Source organism: Primulina tabacum, chromosome 4 (assembly GCF_025594145.1).
Source record: "Primulina tabacum isolate GXHZ01 chromosome 4, ASM2559414v2, whole genome shotgun sequence".
NCBI classification, from domain to species: Eukaryota; Viridiplantae; Streptophyta; class Magnoliopsida; order Lamiales; family Gesneriaceae; genus Primulina; species Primulina tabacum.
The window spans coordinates 19427086-19446248 of record NC_134553.1 but is presented as its reverse complement, the minus strand read 5'-3'; the positions used below and the strand labels follow the sequence as shown (position 1 = coordinate 19446248).

At 35.9% G+C, this 19163-nt stretch overlaps 1 protein-coding gene and 1 long non-coding RNA gene across 4 annotated transcripts; one reads left to right on the top strand and one right to left on the bottom strand.

Annotated features, from left to right (window-relative positions):
- Positions 1-6169: 6169 nt before the first annotated feature.
- LOC142543171 (tobamovirus multiplication protein 3-like) lies at positions 6170-14148 on the top strand. Of its 3 annotated transcripts, XM_075650257.1 has the most exons (11): positions 6171-6442; positions 6960-7050; positions 7178-7230; positions 7308-7407; positions 7488-7552; positions 8656-8728; positions 8812-8857; positions 9154-9217; positions 10120-10173; positions 12301-12378; positions 13651-14148. In XM_075650257.1, the coding sequence occupies exons 1-11, from the start codon at positions 6296-6298 to the stop codon at positions 13813-13815; spliced, it is 936 nt and encodes a 311-aa protein (XP_075506372.1). In that variant the 5' UTR covers positions 6171-6295; the 3' UTR covers positions 13816-14148. The 3 variants fall into 3 exon arrangements, with proteins under 3 accessions (XP_075506371.1, XP_075506372.1, XP_075506370.1); XM_075650255.1 differs by lacking the exon at positions 7488-7552 and having other exon boundaries at positions 6172-6442; positions 7308-7400; XM_075650256.1 differs by lacking the exons at positions 7488-7552; positions 12301-12378; positions 13651-14148 and adding an exon at positions 12062-12275 and having other exon boundaries at positions 6170-6442; positions 7308-7400.
- LOC142543172 (uncharacterized) lies at positions 12300-14591 on the bottom strand. The gene is made up of 2 exons (XR_012819693.1): positions 14389-14591; positions 12300-13062 (listed from the first exon to the last, which is right to left on the bottom strand). It is a non-coding gene; the product is annotated as an uncharacterized LOC142543172 (long non-coding RNA).
- Positions 14592-19163: the final 4572 nt, after the last annotated feature.

Genomic DNA, 19163 nt, shown 5'->3' with positions numbered 1-19163 from the left:
GAAAGGGGTGCGGGTTTGGTACCCCACGGCTGGGCAAGGGCTGAATTCTGTCTAGAGGCTAGCTAGGGTCGTGGGGGGAGTCTAGGGAAGAGTCCTAACCACGCTAGGTGTCGAGTCAGGAGGGCTGGGGAGGAGTCCTAGCAAGCTAGGATTCCCACCCGAGAAGCACAAGGAAAAGCGCAGGTTGTTGCTGTGGTACAGGGAAGAGAGGGGCTCGGCCAGGGGGTCTGGGCTGGGATAGGTTAGGTCCTTAGGGTCCTAAGAGGGTGTACAAAGGTCTGGGCAGGGGCTGGTGCAGCCTGGCTAGGTTGCTGGTCGAGAAAGAACATGATGAAAGCATAGACAGCAGGTTATACGAGGATTCTGTTGTGTTCTTCAGTTGGGGGCTGCTCGCATCCAGGGGTTTGGGTCGGTTTGGGCGTGGTCTAGTCGTGGTCTAGGGAAGGTTAGGGTCAGGTTGGGTCAAGTGTTTAACAGCTGGTAGTGTCCTAGAAGGAGGAGGAGTCCTATTGTGCCAAAACACTACACACGTACACATGCATGTAAATTGGGTGAGTTTCCAGCAAGCTTTTGGTCGGGCCAGGGGTTGTTTTTTCGGGCTGAGCTTGGACAGTAGGGTCTCTAGATGGGTTGGCTAGGTTTTGGTTCAAGGCGGCTCGGGCGTGGCTCGAGAAAATTAGGAGATGGCTCGGTGTGTTCGATAAGGTGTCAAAAACAAAAATAATAAAGCTAAAATTAAAACCAAGGGTCCACGGGGGTGGCTCACGACTTGGAAGGGTATAATAAATCTTAAAAATGTTATGTTTAAAATTTGGGATCAAAATAATGAGTTTTGGATTTATTCTGGATTTAATCGCCACACGAAACGCTAATTAACGAGTTAATTGAATTGCCTAGTTTTAAGCTTTATAAAATTATGAAAAATTAGGTTTAAACTTAAATAATTATGAAAAGTCTAAGTTTTTAATTTGAGAATTTTATATTAAGGTTTGGTTTAATTCGAGATTAAAACGTCTTAATACGTCTTATTTAAATATTAAATTAAAAGTCCTCGATTTAAGCTAAATAAAAATATGGAAAAATTCATGTAGGCTTAAATAATTATTTGGGACATGTTAGAGTCATGAAATCTAGATAAAAGTCGAAAACGTAAAATGTCGAGTCTAGGGGTAAAACGGTCTTTTTACACCTAAAAATTAGTAAATGTCATGGCAGTGCCCTGAATGCTGTTTTATGTGCTAATATTATTATTTTCTATAGTTATGGATGTTTATGGAATTTTTTATGTTAAAATGATATTTTAAATGTTTATGAGATTTTATATGTAAAATGATATTTTAAATGATTAAGAAATTTTAGATGGTTATGATTTAATATGTAAAAATGTTATTTTACATGTTTTGAGGGTAAAATGTCATTTTAAATGTTTATGAAATGTTCATGATTAAATTATGATTTTTTTAATGTCCATGAGATTTTTATGAATTAAGGAAGACATTTAAAAGGACGTGTTGCATGCTTGGTTTCAAAAACAAAATATATGTTATGCACAATTTTATAAAGTGATGAGAATGTAAATGTTGAAGGAAGTGAAGTGATTGTGACTAATTCGTTAATGTTGGCGACGTCGTGAGGGTTATGGTCCCAGTGGGAGCCCGACGATCGTGTTTCCATCATTACGAATATGTGGTAACGGTTATGTGGTAACAGGTAAGAATGGGAATATCGTGAGGGGAAAAGGCCCCAGAGGGAACCTATTTATGGGAAAAGGCCCCCGAGGGAACCTCGATGATCGTATTTCTATTCAATCATGATAGGCCAGGGCCCAGTTGACCGGTGAGAGTGTTGCTGGTGTCCCCCGCCGCCCAGTACTGTGGTTTCATGTAGATGGATCCATCGATTTTCATGTCATGTCATGTCAGAAAAGTAACAATTAACGATCTGAATTCAACAAAGGAAAAAGGAAAGGAAAAGGAAAAGGAAAATGTTCATGATCATGTTAAAGGTTTTATGTCATGTCATGATGAGGAAAAAGAAAGGAAAATGTTAAGATTTATGTGATGCATGTCATGAAAATGTTATGCTTAAAGTTGATGCATCATTATGAAAATGTTTCTATTTAAAGTTTATGTATCATGAAAATATTTATGAAAATGGTCATGTTAGAAGTTTTTGCATCTTCACGAAAACGATATTTTAAGTACAAGTATTTTTCACTGTTATATGTTGACTGTATTACGTATTACTTGTTATCAAGATTATGGAGTGTTGAGTCTTTAGACTCACTAGGTGTGATGGATGCAGGTGAGGTTGAGGGAGGCCTTGACGGATGATCCTATTGGACTGTCGGTGCACATAACCCGAGGAGCGACGCTAGTTTTCCGCACTAGTTATGATTTATGATTTTGAGTTATGTTAAGATATTTTTACGACTGTTTTATCTATAAGTGATTTTTCAGAGGTTATAGTATGGGCTATACTTTTCAAATAATGTTTTTAGGTTGGTAAAATGTTTGACGATTTTATGCTTTAAAATATTTTCCTTTGGATTTTTAAATGACAGTTGGATGTATATTTTTAAAATGATGTCAAAATATTTTATGGTTCGGCCGATGCTAAGTGAGGTTTTAAAAAAAAAATTTCTAGTATTTTTAAAGCAATAAAAAGGGCAGACGTTTCACATTGCACCGTAAATTCTCGTACGACCTCTAAACTGATACGAATCATAAACGGACAAAAACATGACCTTCCTAACTCAATGAGGTATTGTCCAGTCCAAGGCCATAGGTTAAAAGCCAACCAAGAACCCGAAATGCACCTCTGAACCGCAGCGCACTTGCTGTCAAAAATACAGCAGCGTGCATGAGCGTTTCCCTGCGTCGTTTGCTGAGGCTAATGGCCATTGGGGCTTGAACCACTGACCTAGAACCTCTTACCAACATCCTAAGGAATGGTTTGAACCATGGCTAAGGGCCCTAGGCCAGCCACAATTCGAACCATACCCGAAACATGCCATACATCCCACCCGAACACTAAACCTGCGCGTGGGATGTTGTTGTGGTTCTCGCTGTCATGGATCCTTCCAGTGGCCATTTGATTGACCATGGCATGATCTAGACATCAAGGGGTATGGTATGGTTCCATATGAGGCATTGTACCGGAGGAAGTGTAGGTCACCAGTATATTTGGACGAGGTAGGAGATATGGCAGAATTGGGTCCGGATATTATCAGACAAACTGCAGAGTTGGTGGTCAAGATTTGGGACAAGATGAAGACCGCTCAGAGCCGTCAGAAAAGTTATGCAGATCAGCAGCATAGGATCTTGAGTTTGCGGTAGGGGATCACGTGAAAGTCGCACCGATGAAAGGTGTGGTGAGATTCGGGAAGAAGGGCAAGCTAAGCCCTAGATTCATCAGGCCGTTCAAGATCCTAGAGAGAATTGGGACACTAGCTTACAGAGTTGCATTACCGCCTCTGGCGGGATATCATAATGTGTTCCACATCTCCATGCTGCAGAAGTACATGTCGAATCCTTCGCATGTGCTGAACTATGAGCCACTTCGGCTGACACCGAATCTGTCCTTTGAGGAGAGACCTGCTCAGATTCTGGACAGACAGGAGAGGAGGCTCTAGAACAAGGTGATCCACATGGTCAAAGTCAAGTGGCTGAATCATTCCGAGGAGGAGGCTACTAGGAAGACTGAGGCCGAGATGAGGAGTCGCTACCCGGAGTTATTCGGTATATTTTAAATTTCGATGATGAAATTTTGTTTTAAGGGGGGGAGAGTTGTAAGGTCCAGGAAATTCGATCTACGTAACCTGAATGCTTGCAATCTAGGGTTTTATTTAAAATATGTGTTTAATGAATTTTTATGCATTTCATACATGATTATTGCATGGGTAAAGTTTATTTCAGGATTGTTATCAAGTTTCATGCATTAGAATTTTAAGTTGCATTTCGCGCTCGAATGAGGAACGTAGACCAAGGGTTATCAAGGAAAGTATTTTTATTGAATGATTAATCATTATGGAGATAATCATCTACTTAAACCTTACTAAACCAAACCCTAATCCTAACCTTAATACACGGCTGCCCCCTCCCTCATTCAGCAGCATTCATCAGCCTCTTCTCAAAGAAAAACCAGCAGCATCCATCTATTTCTTCAAGGATTTTCAAAGAAAACTTCTTCTTCGCCTCTCCGGTTCACGTCACGCACGTAGTTCTTAGAGTTTTCAAGCGTATAATCATCAAGGCACGACTTGTATCTTTATTTTCGCATCATTCATGTTGTATTATGCTGTTATGTGTGTCACGTTTGAATATTTCATAAACCCTGCATGCGTAACACATTTCCTGCTTTGGTTGCTCATGAAAACTCATGTTCTTGTGCATAACTCAAGTTTTTTATGGCTCTTGTGCAAGGGGACTGCCGAGTTAGGTGGATAAGGGGCTGTACACAGCAAGGATTATGGTGTCAAGGGGCTGGAGTCAGGTGAGGCTCGAGTTCTAGCATAGATTGATCGAGTTCTTGGGTTTACGGCTTGGTTGTGAGTGGATTGGGTGTTGGGGCTGAGCCAGCAGTGCAAGGATCGATCCAAGCCATGGACCAGACCCTGGTGGGTCTGAGTCATGGTCTAAGATGGCTCGAACACTACTGTACTTGACCACGAATCCGATCGAGCGAGTTGTTCCAAGTTTGGTCCCGGGTGGAGTTCTTTTGGTGACCCTCGGGTGTGTGTATTACACCGTGCATGGAGCTAGGGTTCTTGGTTAGATTGGTCCACGAGGGTCCTAAGGTGGGCTAAGAAGTGTTGGTTCGAGGCTGGTTCGGTTTGGTTGAGAGTAGGGAAGAAGTTGGCTTTCAGGTGTTTGGGATGCCTTTCAGCCAAAGGGTTAGCGCCGCGGTGCTGCCCTTTAGGCACCGCAGCGCTTGTGCTTCGAATTAGGAGCTCCGCAGCGCTGATGTCGGGCACCTAGGCACTCAGTGCCGCAACGTCAACGCCTAGGCGCTAGTCCAGGGATTGATGAGCTTCTAGTTTAGGTACTATTTTTCGTTTGAGAACTAATACGTCGTTATGACCAAACTTAGTGAGGATTAGATTAGCTGGTACGAAGCTTGAATAGGAATCTTGAAATTATGGTTAAAGATTGGTCATTTTCGGGTAGAGTTAGTGGTCCTGGCAGCGCCCTGAACACGATATGTCATGATTTAAATGTTTATGTTTTCACATATACGATTTTTTATGTAAATACAAAAAATATGTTGCATGCGTGTTTTGAAGAAAAGTTTATGTAAATGCATGTTTTTATTAAGTGATGAATATGATGACAAGTTTTTGAAGGAAGGGAGTTGGTTGTGACTAATACGATGACATGTTAATATGATGATATGTAAGGTCAAAGCTCAGTGAATGGGTAATACTGTCGCTGATGTCCCCGCCACCGGATACCGCGGTTATACGTAGATGGATCCATCGTCTAATATGATGATACGAAAGTCACAGCTGACGAACGGAATTCAAATTAAGAACATGAACACGTATATGTTGATATGTTATGAAATGTTTATGTTTTAATAGACCATAATTATGCATACGATCTTGCAAGTTCATGAAATGCATTTTCATTACAGTACTTTTCACTGTTGCATGAGACGGATCAATCAAATTCATACATAACATAAAAAAATAATATATTCTGCATAAAAAATAATATATTTTTTCATGTGTTGATTCGGGTTGAAGATCTATGTCACAAAATTAACCAGTAAAACTGAACGTCTACTTCTTAAAAATATATACTTGCTATTAACGTTACACTAATGAGATTTTTCACCACACACTATACTAGTTAGTCTATTCAAATTTTTATGTCATTAGTTATATGATAATTTAATATAAAATTTCAAATTTTTTTTTTTGTAGATATGAAGATGATATACAAATTTAAAATAATTTTATGATTTTTTTTTGTTTGGCCAAAGATGTGTATTTTTTGTTATAAAAATATATCATGACCGCAAATTACTTACAGCTAGTATAGATTTTACTATTTTAAGGATAAGATTTTTCATTCTAAAAGGAGTCATTTTTTAATTTTTTAAACACTATATTTTTAAATAAAAAAGGTTTTATAAAAAAATATATTTGGATTTTTAAATTTAATAAATCAAAATATATGCACAATCCGCGGCTGATTGCGAACTCATCTCCACATGTAATCTCTGTTCCTTGCGTTTGCTTTCCAACCTCCATTGTTCGCCGCCGCCGGCCTTCTAAATTCAGACTCCGGTGATGGCAACGGAACCGTCGGCGTCGGCGGCTCTCAACCTCAAGGATGCCATGAATTGGTGGGACGTCGTGAATGAATCGCCGGCTTGGCAGGATTCTATATTCCACGTTCTTGCTGCTCTTTATGGGATTGTCGCCACTGTTGCTCTCGTAATTTTTTTCCTTTTCCTTTCTTGTGGAAGTTTCGATCTTTTCCCAAATTGTATGACGATGGTCACTTTTATGACGTTTTGGTTTTGAACCTAATAAGTATTTGCTGTGAAGGATTTGAAATTTTGAATTGCAGGATTTTATACTTTTAAAGAGGATACTCATCCTCGGTGTTAGCTTAGTATAATTAATTAGAAGGGAAAAACAGATAATCCCTTCTTTTATTGAGCCGAAATATTGGATCATAATGTTAATAATTTTAAATTGTTGGGTTTTATCTCATGTTGTGCTTTCCATTTGTGCATTATTCAAGAAAGAAATTAAATTTAACTTCAAATGTAATAAATTCCAATACCTTTGTTAATTGATATCAGGGATGACCAATGCGTGTGATCATTTATCTCGAGGAAGAATTTATTTTGTTTGTTTTGTACTTTTTCTTTTAGAGAGGTAGGACAGGACTTGACACATCGTGCTTATACATACACACGGGAATTTATGCATTGCAAATTTGCAGGTACAATTGGTGAGGATACAATTTAGAGTACCCGAGTATGGTTGGACTACACAGAAAGTATTTCATTTCCTCAATTTCTTTGTCAATTCCGGTACATCTCTTTTTGACTTTTTTCCCGTGAACTTCAATTCATGTTATTAAATTATGTTATTATTGTTGTGAAGTTTTGGATAACTAGGTAGTATAATAATATTTTGTCTGCTCTGTTGTTGATCCAGTTCGATGCTTTGTTTTTGCTTTCCGTCGGAATATTCAGAGCCTGAATCCAGAGGTATCAGCTGTAATTCATGTTACTGCCAGTTTGTGTATGTGTTTTTCTTAATTGATTTAGTGTTTTGTTTTTGATAGATTATTCAACACATCCTACTTGATATGCCAAGTCTTGTGTTCTTCACAACATATGCATTATTGATATTGTTCTGGGCAGAAATTTATTACCAGGTCCGTTCTCTTGTCTGGCTACATACAATGCTTGGTTTTGCCACTCTGTTTTTAAATATATGGTGGTGTATTTTGACAGGCTCGTGCCTGTATCTACTGATAGATTGAGGCCTAGTTTCTATATAATCAATGGCGTTGTGTATGCCACTCAGGTGAATGTTCTTGTCCATACATGATCCTTCAAGTTGCAGGAGTTCGATATTTGTGGCGAGAACATAGTTGTCAAGGGCGTAAGGCGCACCGAGGTACACAAGGGCCATGGAGCCTGAGGCGCGAGGTGTGCGGCTTACCGAAGCAAGACACACATTTTTAAATTTTAAAAAATATATATTTATCTTACAATAAATATATTAAATATGAAATAATTATGTCACAATGTCACACAAAATAAAAAATAATTAATAACTTTATAGTAATTAGTAACATGATTAAAATTCTTCAATCATCCTAAATCAATTTCATATTCTTTCATCGAATCATCAGAGTCCCCAGAACTTTCGAACTTTTGTTCTTCTTGTTCTTCATCATTTCCTTGATCAGCATCAATTTTTTTTCAATTCATCCAAAATATGTGAAATCGGTCTTTTTGGTTGTTTTAGATGTAGATATCCTCACCTCGTTATTCTGTTAAGAACTCTCTTTTTCTAATTCCGACATTAGAGCGTTGGGTTGCTAGGGTTTTGGTTTGAGCTTTTTGTTTTAAACAAGTAATTAAAAAAAATTCAATCAGGCTTGCTTACTTCCAAGGCTAGTCCAGGCAAGCGCCTAGGCTGGGTCCTGGCGAGAAGTCAAGAGGCACTCGCCTTCGACAACTATGGGGGAGAAATATAGATTTGATGAAGAAATATTCTTCCTTTTTAAGTTTTCCATTTATTTTGCTTCTTAAGTGGTGTTTATGCCATCTTGCCTAATTTTTGGGATGGTAGTTTGAGATGATTTTTTCTTATGAATGATCCGATTCTTGTGAATTGAAACCTTAATGTTGTTGCTGAAATCTCAAGATTTTCGAACTCGACTGAATAGTCTGCCAAATTTTGATGCTGTGTGTAAATTATGGTGTGCTGTTTTGGAAATTGGCTCAATGAATAGTGGGATTGTGGGGTTGGTTGCTGCACCAGCCATCTAAGTTATAGTGTTGATTGGATTGTAGTTGTTTTAGAATATTTGTGTGTGATTTGGAAAAAATTGTTTTGGTATGATTTGGAATAATAATCTACGTTGATTTGTAATCATAGTTTCTACCAATCTGTTTCAGGTAATTTTGTGGTTAGTTTTGTGGTGGAAGCCAATTTCTTTGGTGATCATCCTGTCCAAGATGTTTTTTGCAGGTTCATGTTTTAATTGTTTTTTAAGTGTATATCCATGGTATTTTAATGCCTCCCTCTCGCTAAAGAAAGATGTCGACTTGCAGGTGTTTCTCTATTTGCAGCTCTAGGGTTTCTTCTTTATGGTGGAAGGTAAAAAATTTCCTGACCTTTGGCAATTGAGTGATGCTTGAACTGGGCTTCTGTGCTTGTGATAGTTTGTAATGTGAAAAAGTGCATTTTAGTTGGGTTGAACAGTTACCTGCTTATGTTATTGATAATTAGTTTCAAATGCTCTGTTTTTCTTTCTTGTCAGTCATATGTGCCTGAATCATGTTGAAAAAATTTATACTTATCCATAGAATTTTGTTTATGCATGTCAATTCTTCTGTTGTATGGAATGTTCCGTAGTTTTGCTTTAGTCTTACCTGTTTTGTCTTCAATTACAGGCTGTTTTTAATGTTGCAAAGATTCCCTGTAGAATCGAAAGGACGAAGCAAGAAGCTACAAGAGGTATGTGTCATATTAATAAAGATTTTCACAGGGGGAGTAATTGGTTGGGACAGATCGATTAGATAGATTTTATTTAGTCAGATTAGGACCCTTTTTGTCAATTAGTCTGAAGATCACAGAATTTTACATTATAAAAACATAAATCAGCTTGAATTACATATTGTAGACCTTTAAAAGTTTGCTGATAAATGTTCATCTTAATTTATACGAATTTTTTGATTAGTACCTGAATGTATCTGATTGATTTGTATCCTCATGTCAGTAAATATGAAATGATGTAATGAAACAGAGGGTTTACAGTTCAGTTGAATCTTATATTACATTAAATTTTTTTTTTTTTTGAATTACTAGATGGTAAGGCAGAATATAAAGTAGATTGGGATGTTTTTGGGGAATTGGCCTCTATGGATAGTTTAAGAGTGGCTGGAGATGGACAAGAGAAACTTGAATGCAAGTAGAATCACCTCTGAGGTTGAAAGAGTGTTAGTGGAAGTGTTTGAGTAGGTGGTTGCTATGGTCACTGGTAGCAGATGGGAATGTGCAATTTTTAGTGGAAGTTGGGTTTGGAAAGGGAAATAAGGATTGGTTCTCACGTATTTGGGATGCATGGTGTCTTTAATTTGTGTTTCTTATTTTTTAGTTAAATTAATATGATTATTTAAGTTCTATATTTTATGGCTATCATTTCTGTTCTTGATTTACGTTATAAAATCTATACTTGCTTTTATTTTTTTGTATCTAGAACAGCTTCATACTTTGGTAGTTTGATATGCCAAATTAAAGAGTTGTATCTAGAGTTTGATTGGATAGAATACGTGGTTCTCCACTCTATCCACTGGTAGTTTCTCATCTTTCTATTGTTTCGGTTTCGGCTCATACCTTTCTACCTCTTATCATCTCAGGTTGGCTATGTGACTACAATATGCTTCACGTGTTTCCTTCTTAGATGTATTATGGTAAGTTGTGCTTACTTGGAGTCTCTGTTGGTTATACATGTTTTCCTTATTAGGTAATTATGAATGTTTATGTTCAACTCGCAATATGGCAAATATAGCATTATAGTGTGTGTAGTTTTATAGATTTTACCATTTCCTTTGTCTTATTGTGCCTTCTGATTTGTATATTGATTCCATTTATGCTGTAATGAAGCTGTAAAGTACAAGGAGAAAGTTGTTTTCTATTTTTTATGCTTGCTAGATTAGAGTTTTTTCCACTTAGTTTTCTCTAATTTTCTCCTTCCCTTTACCTAACTAGTTCTCTCTCTGTCATGTCCACTGTAAAAGAAATCATTTTTATGCTTTCTCTATATATTACTATGGAAAGTAATAATAGGAGTAAGTATGAAAACCTAGAAGAAAACATCTTTGGTAACAGACTATTTCTTGTATTATTTCATCATTACAAATGTGATGATTTTATTGGCAAGAATATATCGATTGATGACTTAGTAACTAGAAATTATGAATTATAATTTTGCGGCGAATTACTCTAATTTTGTCACAATATCATTTGCTGAATGCTACATCCCATGCAATTAACACAACTTTTGTACTATTGAAGAATGAAGTTGACTATGTAAATTGAAAGAGCAGACGCCTTTGGCATGGAACTTCTATTGCTTCAAGTGCTTTACCTTCTTTTTGAAAAGATTGTTGTTCATACAATTATTTCGTTTTTGATATCATTCATTTTTTTCTCAACTAAAGAGATTATTTTCCCCGTTATTAGAAAAGATCTTGAAACTAAGGTTAGGGAACGAACAATCGCCTGAACCAAGAAGAATGTAATGATAATATGATATCTGTTTGTTCTCATTTAATATTATCTTCTATTATTAGACTCAAATATGATGAGTCTCTTGTGCTGTTGAGGCACAACAATTGACGCATCATACTATTTTCTTCACTGTTTTGTACCCTATCATTTTATCTTTCAACCCATTATTTAAAAATTATACTTAGTCCTGTCATGTGGTTATAAGTTTATGCTTTTGAAATTTAAGTTATATTTGACACAAAAAAATACAGTGTTTTGTGATCTTGTTTTGTTGTTCCTTATGTAACTCTTAAGAAAACCATCTTTTCTGATATTTTATATTTTTCTTATTATTTCATATAAGTGGTCGTAGAATTTGAAAAATGAAGTTATTGTCTAACAAGCATGGATTATGAGCATTCAGTGTTCACTCTAGTGTGCCGTGGCTGTTAAATATGGTTATTTTCTAAATCCAATGCTTTTCTGGTGTCAAGTACCTTCAAATAAAGTGCTTTTTAATATGAAAATAAGTGTGAGTGCGTCTGCGTGCCTTGGTTGTGGGAGGGTTTTATGTTGTTATTTTTATGTTCGAGCGTATCCCTGTAAAAGAATTATGAGGATTGAACTTAAAAATCAAAACACAATATAAATTCGAGATGTTCTTTATCTTGTCTAGTGCATCACCATTTAAGATACATAGGCTGTTGCGAACTACTGAATTCTAAAGAACATGAGGAAAATATTGTGTATATAAATATTTAATGAATTCGAAGAATTTCATCTTCTAGGTATGATCTTGTGGCGCCTTAGAAAGTAAACACAATTTTTTACGTCTTGTAATATTTTAGAGAGATGAATCTTCCAAGGGAGCACCATTTTAATTGTAAATTTTTGGAGAAGAAAATAAAGCCATCTGACTTTTCCTAAAGGTCGCAACATTTTAGTAATTTTAAAACTCTTGAATATATGATCAGAAGTACATTATTTATTTATAGGATTGAAGATGTTTACCGAGTCTGTTTAGGAATTGTGCATTAATTTACATTTTTCTATTTTTAAGCTATTCCGATTTGTTCTCTCTTGAAACAGGTGCTACCAATCATAACTTTTTATTCCCCGGAGGAACAAATGGGCAGACACTTGTTTTGCTCTCCCAAAAGGGACCATTATTTAGTCCAATCATTATTATACTATGCTATTAAATTTTTTGTACATGTAACTGCATTGGATGCATTATTTCAATGCATGTAACCAAATCTCGTGTCATTTTCATCTTTTTTTTTAATTTTTTTAATTTTAGTTTTGCCTTCAATCACCTCTGCCTACAGGTATGCTTTAATACATTTGAGGAAGCAGCAGATCTAGATGTTTTGGATCATCCTATTTTGAATTTTATATATTACCTGGTAAGGCTAAATGAGTCTGGCATTCGGATATAGTGGCATATCATACGTGTGCTTAATTAGAATCGGGGTTTATACTTTATACAGCTCCACTAAATGATGCACTGAATTAGCCTCTTTGGTACTCCATGCTCTTAATGCTCCGTTGTCATCTTTTATTATCGTTCAATAAATGATTTTTGAATGGGTGTTTTCCTAACATATTCTGGAACAGCTTGTGTTTCCATGTTTACACAGACAAGTGAGATGCCTACTCTATAAAATATTCTTGGATATGATGATAATTTATATTTTCAAAAGACAGCAGATAAGATTTGTTTAGCAAGGAATGATCATTCTGATTTTTGCACAATGACGATTTATTTCTATCTCGTGAAAGAAATTATGTAGAAAGTCAAATAAGCCTCAGCCCTCAGTTATAGTATTAGCAAGATTTTGGTATTGTAGTGAAAATTACTTGAAGCAACCTATTCATATGCTTGAGTTTAGAAGTGTAGAAATACTCAAATCTCAGTGACTGATAGTTTAACAATATTGAAGGAAATGTAAAAAAAAAACTTAAATGGCAGTGTGTGCGGTATTGGAAAGTATCCGTGATGATGTGCTATTGAGCAGGCACCAGAAACTGGGGCTCTTTGCCTAGTTAGCGCCTTGCATCCCCAATTGTAGATAGCTTCATTGTGCAATCTATTTTTCCAACAAAAATCAGATTCACTTATCTTCTAAAACTTGATAGGTTATAATCATTTCACTTTTATAAGAGATCCCAGTATCTTCTTGCTAGGTAGTGGAAATCAAAATTTAGGGACGTTAAGATGGCAGGTAAGGAAACAAATATCTGGGCATCACATCTATATTCTTGTGGAATAACACCAATCAAATCTTTATGTGATCTTAAATATTTCAAACATTTGTGCGAGGCTTTGTACAGACTTGAAGAATTTAGTATGTACCCGAAAATCTATATTTAAAGCAACACCCTAAATAGAGTAAAAACTATCTAGGAATGTTGACAAATGCTCCACTTTAATATTATCACCAAAGTACTATCTTTGGACTCTTGCGTGTTTTTCTTTCTTTGAGCTAGAAAATTTCAACTATAACATGCCAATAAATCTGTTCACTTGCATGGTAACCACAACTTCAATAATCAAGACTTCCTGAAATGATCTTATTATATATTGATTTTCCATTTGTGAGTTAGTTTACTTCAGGTTTTTATCTTGTTCTTAGCTGATTTTGAGGATATAAATTGTTACGTCTTTTGTTTTGCAGCTAGTGGAAATCTTACCTTCATCACTTGTCCTCTTCATACTGAGGAAGTTACCACCAAAACGAGGGATTACCCAGTATCATCCTATCGGTGATGAGGAAGCCAATATTGAATTGGTTCGATTGAAGCACAAGAGAAGATGTGTGAGCAGCTTCAAGAGTTTGTGAATGCCAGCTTAATCACACTCATTTTCGGGGTTTATACTTGTGTGAACTTCTGATCATGCGTAGCATCTTTGAAATTGTAGATGTTTCGTGTCATTTGTTCAAACTGATTCTTCCCTTTTCTCCCTCTTTTCTCCTCTTCCCCTGGTTTTAAATTTCTAGCATAATTACGTGCCGAATAACCATATAAATCAAGGAAAATAGGTATTGTTATGGAGTGTAAATTTGTTTTGTAGAGGGTTTGGTTGGTGTTTTGACTGCCTAAACCCGTCATATCTTCGTATAAAAATTTCTTATTGTATAGAGCATTGGAAGTGAAAATTCACTTTTTTCCCATGTCTTTGTTTGAGTTTGATTGATTGTGTGGTTGAAAGAACATAAATTCTTATGATGTATTTATCATATAGGCTAGATATGCCAGAAATAGTAGACTAGTTGGCACCAACCCGGGGAGGTTACTGGTTTGCGAACCACTCCGTCATCGTACACACACAAAGACAAAAGAAAGCGCAAGGTCGAGATAGTAGAGCAGAAGATGAGAATGCTTGTGATAAATGAGATGAAGGAGAAGCATACCTGCAGTTGGATGTGGAGTTTAAGGTAGGATGATGAGATGAAAGATGAGAATTGAAATCTGTTTCTTTTTTCACTTTGTATCTGATAGCCTTATAACGTCTGCCCCACAAGTCTAAGTCTTCGTGTTTGACTGTTAGGTTTCGAGATCATTTTCGTTACTTGGTGAATACAGGCCTTTTTTTTTACGTATGGCCAACTACACTTTTACTTATAACATGTGATTTTTTTAATATAAGAAATTTAAACAATATTGTCGTGGATAAATACATGTTTAGTTGCAAGTATTTTGGGATGAGGGAATGATTATTATGTTAATCCTCAGCAATTAAAATCTATTGAAGTAAATTTGTTAGCCACAAAAGTTATCGCAAAGGCAGTAGCCGTAGGTCTCCTCTCCTCTGAATCAGCTCCGGTGTGGTTTTTATTGCCTGCGCTAAAGACGATTAAATCAACTGTTTTTCACATTTTAATATTGGATTGATCATGTATAAAATATTACATAATTTGAAGAAGATATTTTGATTTTGGTTTTAACTTCTAAATAATTTATTAGCTTCACAGTTTTTAATCTTTTTTTCATTCAAATTATGCTAATGGGAGAAATTTAAATTTAAGGAAATAAGTTCAATAGAAAATAATTACAACTAATATGATCCACCAAATGTACATAGATTATGTGTAGTCAGCGTCACGTGCCTTTTATTAGCTGTCAAAATAAGCTGCTCCAACTTATTTTAAAGATCTTTTTTGAATATCATGTACTAAATTGAGACCTCTGTATTAAGTAACTTTTAATTAATTTGGTGAAATTTTATTTAAAATAACAATTATAAGTTAATTATATAACTTTTATTGACAAAAATAATTTTTTAATCTTCAATCATATCTTTATCAGTGTTTCAAAATTCAATCTATGTTAATCAAAATTTTAAATATTTAGATGATTATATCACTCTTAAAAAACATAAAAAAAATAATTAATTAAAAATAACAAAAATTATCATGTTTAGATATTTATTCAAATTGTATAAGCAAGATGCATTAGTAAATATAGCAGTATTTTTTATGATTAAGTATTAAATAGTTTGTTAGGATCGATTAATATGGGTAAAGTGTTTAGAAGAGAATGTTTAATAACACTTTGCTTTTTTGAACTCTTATTCGGATATGAATCGGTTATATGAGGAACTGATCTTCAAATCTTTTATGTCTATATCGATCAGTTAACTAATAATAGTGCGGAATTAAACTGAATGATGAATTGAATATTGAGTGGGTCTCATGTGAGACCGTCTCGCGGATCTTAATCTGTGAGACGGGTCAACCTTACCCATATTCACAATAAAAAGTAATACTCTTAACATAAAAAGTAATACTTTTTCATGAATGACCCGAAAAAGAGATCCGTCTCACAAATACGACCCGTGAGACTGTCTCACACAAGTTTTTGTCTTGAATATTTTGGCTAGGGTACTGTGATAACAGAATGAATAATAGATTTAAACACACGGATTTTTATAGATGTTTACAGACTTCAAATACTCCTTTGTCTTCCCTTCTATCTCAATGATACGTTTTTCACTAAAAGACTTTTATTGTTTACAAAGAATTGTAATAACCCACTTCAGTTGGACTTATACAATGCCAAACTGAAACTCTTAGCTTTTCTTTTTACTTATGAGTTGATAACTGATTATCTCTAATAAGTAGCCTGAATGCTACGAATAGATACAATGAAGTAAGAGCTAAATTGTGCGATTTGTAAACCAAAAAAACTTGAGAATGTATCGCAACTGATAGTTATTCGTGGATAGTCCGTTCACTGTGTATCACCAACCTTTTTTCAACTGAATCCATCATCTATATATATTCTTCGATTCCAACAGTAACAATGAATGCATTTAATGATTAATATCCGTTGAATCGCCGTTTAATCCATGTGGTTGACTTTTTCTGACAGAGCTATGATGTATCTGTAACGAACCGTACTTTTTACTTTGCGGAAAAATTAAAAATTTCTTGAATACGAAAATAAAATCAATACGGTCGTCACTACATCATCCATTCACCAATAAAAATCTTGCTAAAAGAAGAACTTGCTCAAAACATCTCGCAACAAAGCATAAAATCAGAGTATTAACATTTTCTTGCTTAAAATATTAATGTAACGGGGGCGGTCCTCGGGTCTAGCCTTCCGCTCAGCCCAAGCCTGCTCCTTGGTCTCCACCTCCTGTGTCCTCATAGACATCCTCACCTGCATCGATCAAATCTAGTGAGTCTAAAGACTCAACATGTATAAACTGAGAATAGCAAGTAGTACATAATAAAATCGCATGCAACCTTAAAATATAACATATATACTTGAAGCTTGGATTTGAAATGAGCTTGAACTTACATACTTACAGAGACGTGCCATAACTTAAAAGCTTTCATAAACATGCTGGCAAACTTGATCATACTTAAACATACATGACTTCATTTTGCGTAGAGGATGTTTCAAAGCAAGTGACCCATACATAATAAACGCCTGATCAGACAAACCTCAGTACTGGGCTGACAGGGACGTATCCACTGCCACATACATGATATCCCCGTTCATAATTTAACGGGCTGGTTGGTCCCCGTTCATAATTTAACGCTTTCCAACCACGATCTAACCCGTTCATAATTTAACGGGGTGGAGAGGTCCTCGGCCACGTTCACCGACTTCCAAACCCATTTAATTTGGTCACAAGACATTTAGCATACCTCAAAAACTTAAATATTTTCTTGCACGTCAACATACTTACTTGGCGTTGAGGGATTCGTTGGACATCGATTGGGGCCGTTGCTGCTGCACATACTAACATGAAACTGCATACTTAACTTGCATAGCTTAGACGTATCAATCATACTTACTTACAAGTTCAATCAATTCCTTAGGACGTTCTAAAATTCCCATGACTCGACTTTGTAAATCATTGTACTAAACCTTGACCTCAAACCTCAAAGCATACCATAATTTTCCCAAAATATGAAGGACACGGACCCTGTGCCTACCTCCGTGTATGGGTCCGTATAGGTTCGGGTGAGAAGAACTCGAAAGGAAGGTGGACACGCACCCCGTGTCAGGGTCCGTCTGAGAGTCTGTCTAGACTCTGTAAAAAGACACCGAAAAGAAACAAAGGCACGGACCCTGTGTAGAGGTCCGGGTAAGGGTCCGTGTACCTGCGCAAATTTGACACCAAGGAGAAAACAAAGGCACGGACCCCGTGCCAGGGTCCGTATAAGGGTCCGGCTAAGCACTGAAGGTTGAAACCTACGAGAAAATTCTTGACACAATATTACATTCTCCTCACCCAAATTCGATGGCTACGAATCGACACCGCAAGACACTTCCTAGGACACTAAGGCATTGTGTCAAACCAAAGTGAACCATTAAAATTATTCCCGAGAGCAACTACAATCAATGACAACGACACAACCCGAAATTTGCCACTATTTACTTTCCTACGACTCTTGATACAACTTATTGCCTATCAACACAAAACCAAACGTTAATAACCATCCCAACATCTTAAACAATGTACCTATAAGCAGCAACGATCACCCGTCGATCCCCAACGAAGCCTGCAACATTAAAACTTCAAGAACTCATCAACATCAATAATTTCTGAAAACGCAGTTTGAGCAGTCCCACGAAAAATATCATAACTCACTCAATTTCCATTCAAACAACTCGAATTTTATATCAAATCGAAGGTATCAAAAAGTTCTACCTTTTTCTTATTGAAAGTTTTGCCAAAATCTGTACCGAGAAATCCCAGTAATTCAAAATACAGAGGAATTCTAAATTTCAGATCAAAAATTCTTTTCAAGGCACATCCAATAAAATTCCTGCTCAAACTACTACATCTTATACACATGATTTCGTAAATAACACATTAAAATAAATACTATGACAAGATCGACGCAGGAAAAAAAACAGATTATACGTGCTTTTGATGATAAACTTTACCGAAACGACGATACCAATGCGGGAACGGAGCGAGGCTTGATCCGGGACGAACGTGGCGCGAGAATCTTGGAAGGAAACTCAACAAAACTTGCTGGAAATTTTTAGAGAACGGGGCGGCTGCTATGGGGAGAAGAACCCTAAAATTTCTTTTCAAAAAAATCTGAATGAATGGAGGTGTGTGTGCCTTGTGTAAAAAGCGTGAGTTTTAGTGTGTGTAATCATGTGTTTGTGCGTGCGTTTAGAGATAAATTAAGGGGATTAATTTCCTTAACTAAAATAATTAACATGCTAACCAATATACTAATTAAATGTTAACACCATTGACAAATAAAAAGGAAAACTATTCCTACTAATCTTAAATAAAATCCTCTACATTAAAATAAAGTACACCCTTGACAACTTTAAAAGTTTTAAAGTGTTAAAACTCACTAAATAAACAAATTAGGCTTTAAAATACCAACTCTTCATAAATTAATTAAAATGCCCCACTATTAACTCAAAAATAAAATGCCGCATTAAAATTGCCAAAATCGTCACCGGGTCTTTTCCTCAATCCCGCCTCGAATGATCGCCTGAAACATGAAACTCGAAAAATATTTTACCGTGCATCACATAAACATGACTAATTTAAAAATAATGTATATTCATAAATCATGCACTGATAAGATCAATTTAAAATTAATTAAATGATTTACTAATTAAATAAATGCATGAGTTATACGTGTGCTGAATTTGGGCACTACAGTTCCTCCCCCACTTATATAAATTTCGTCCTCGA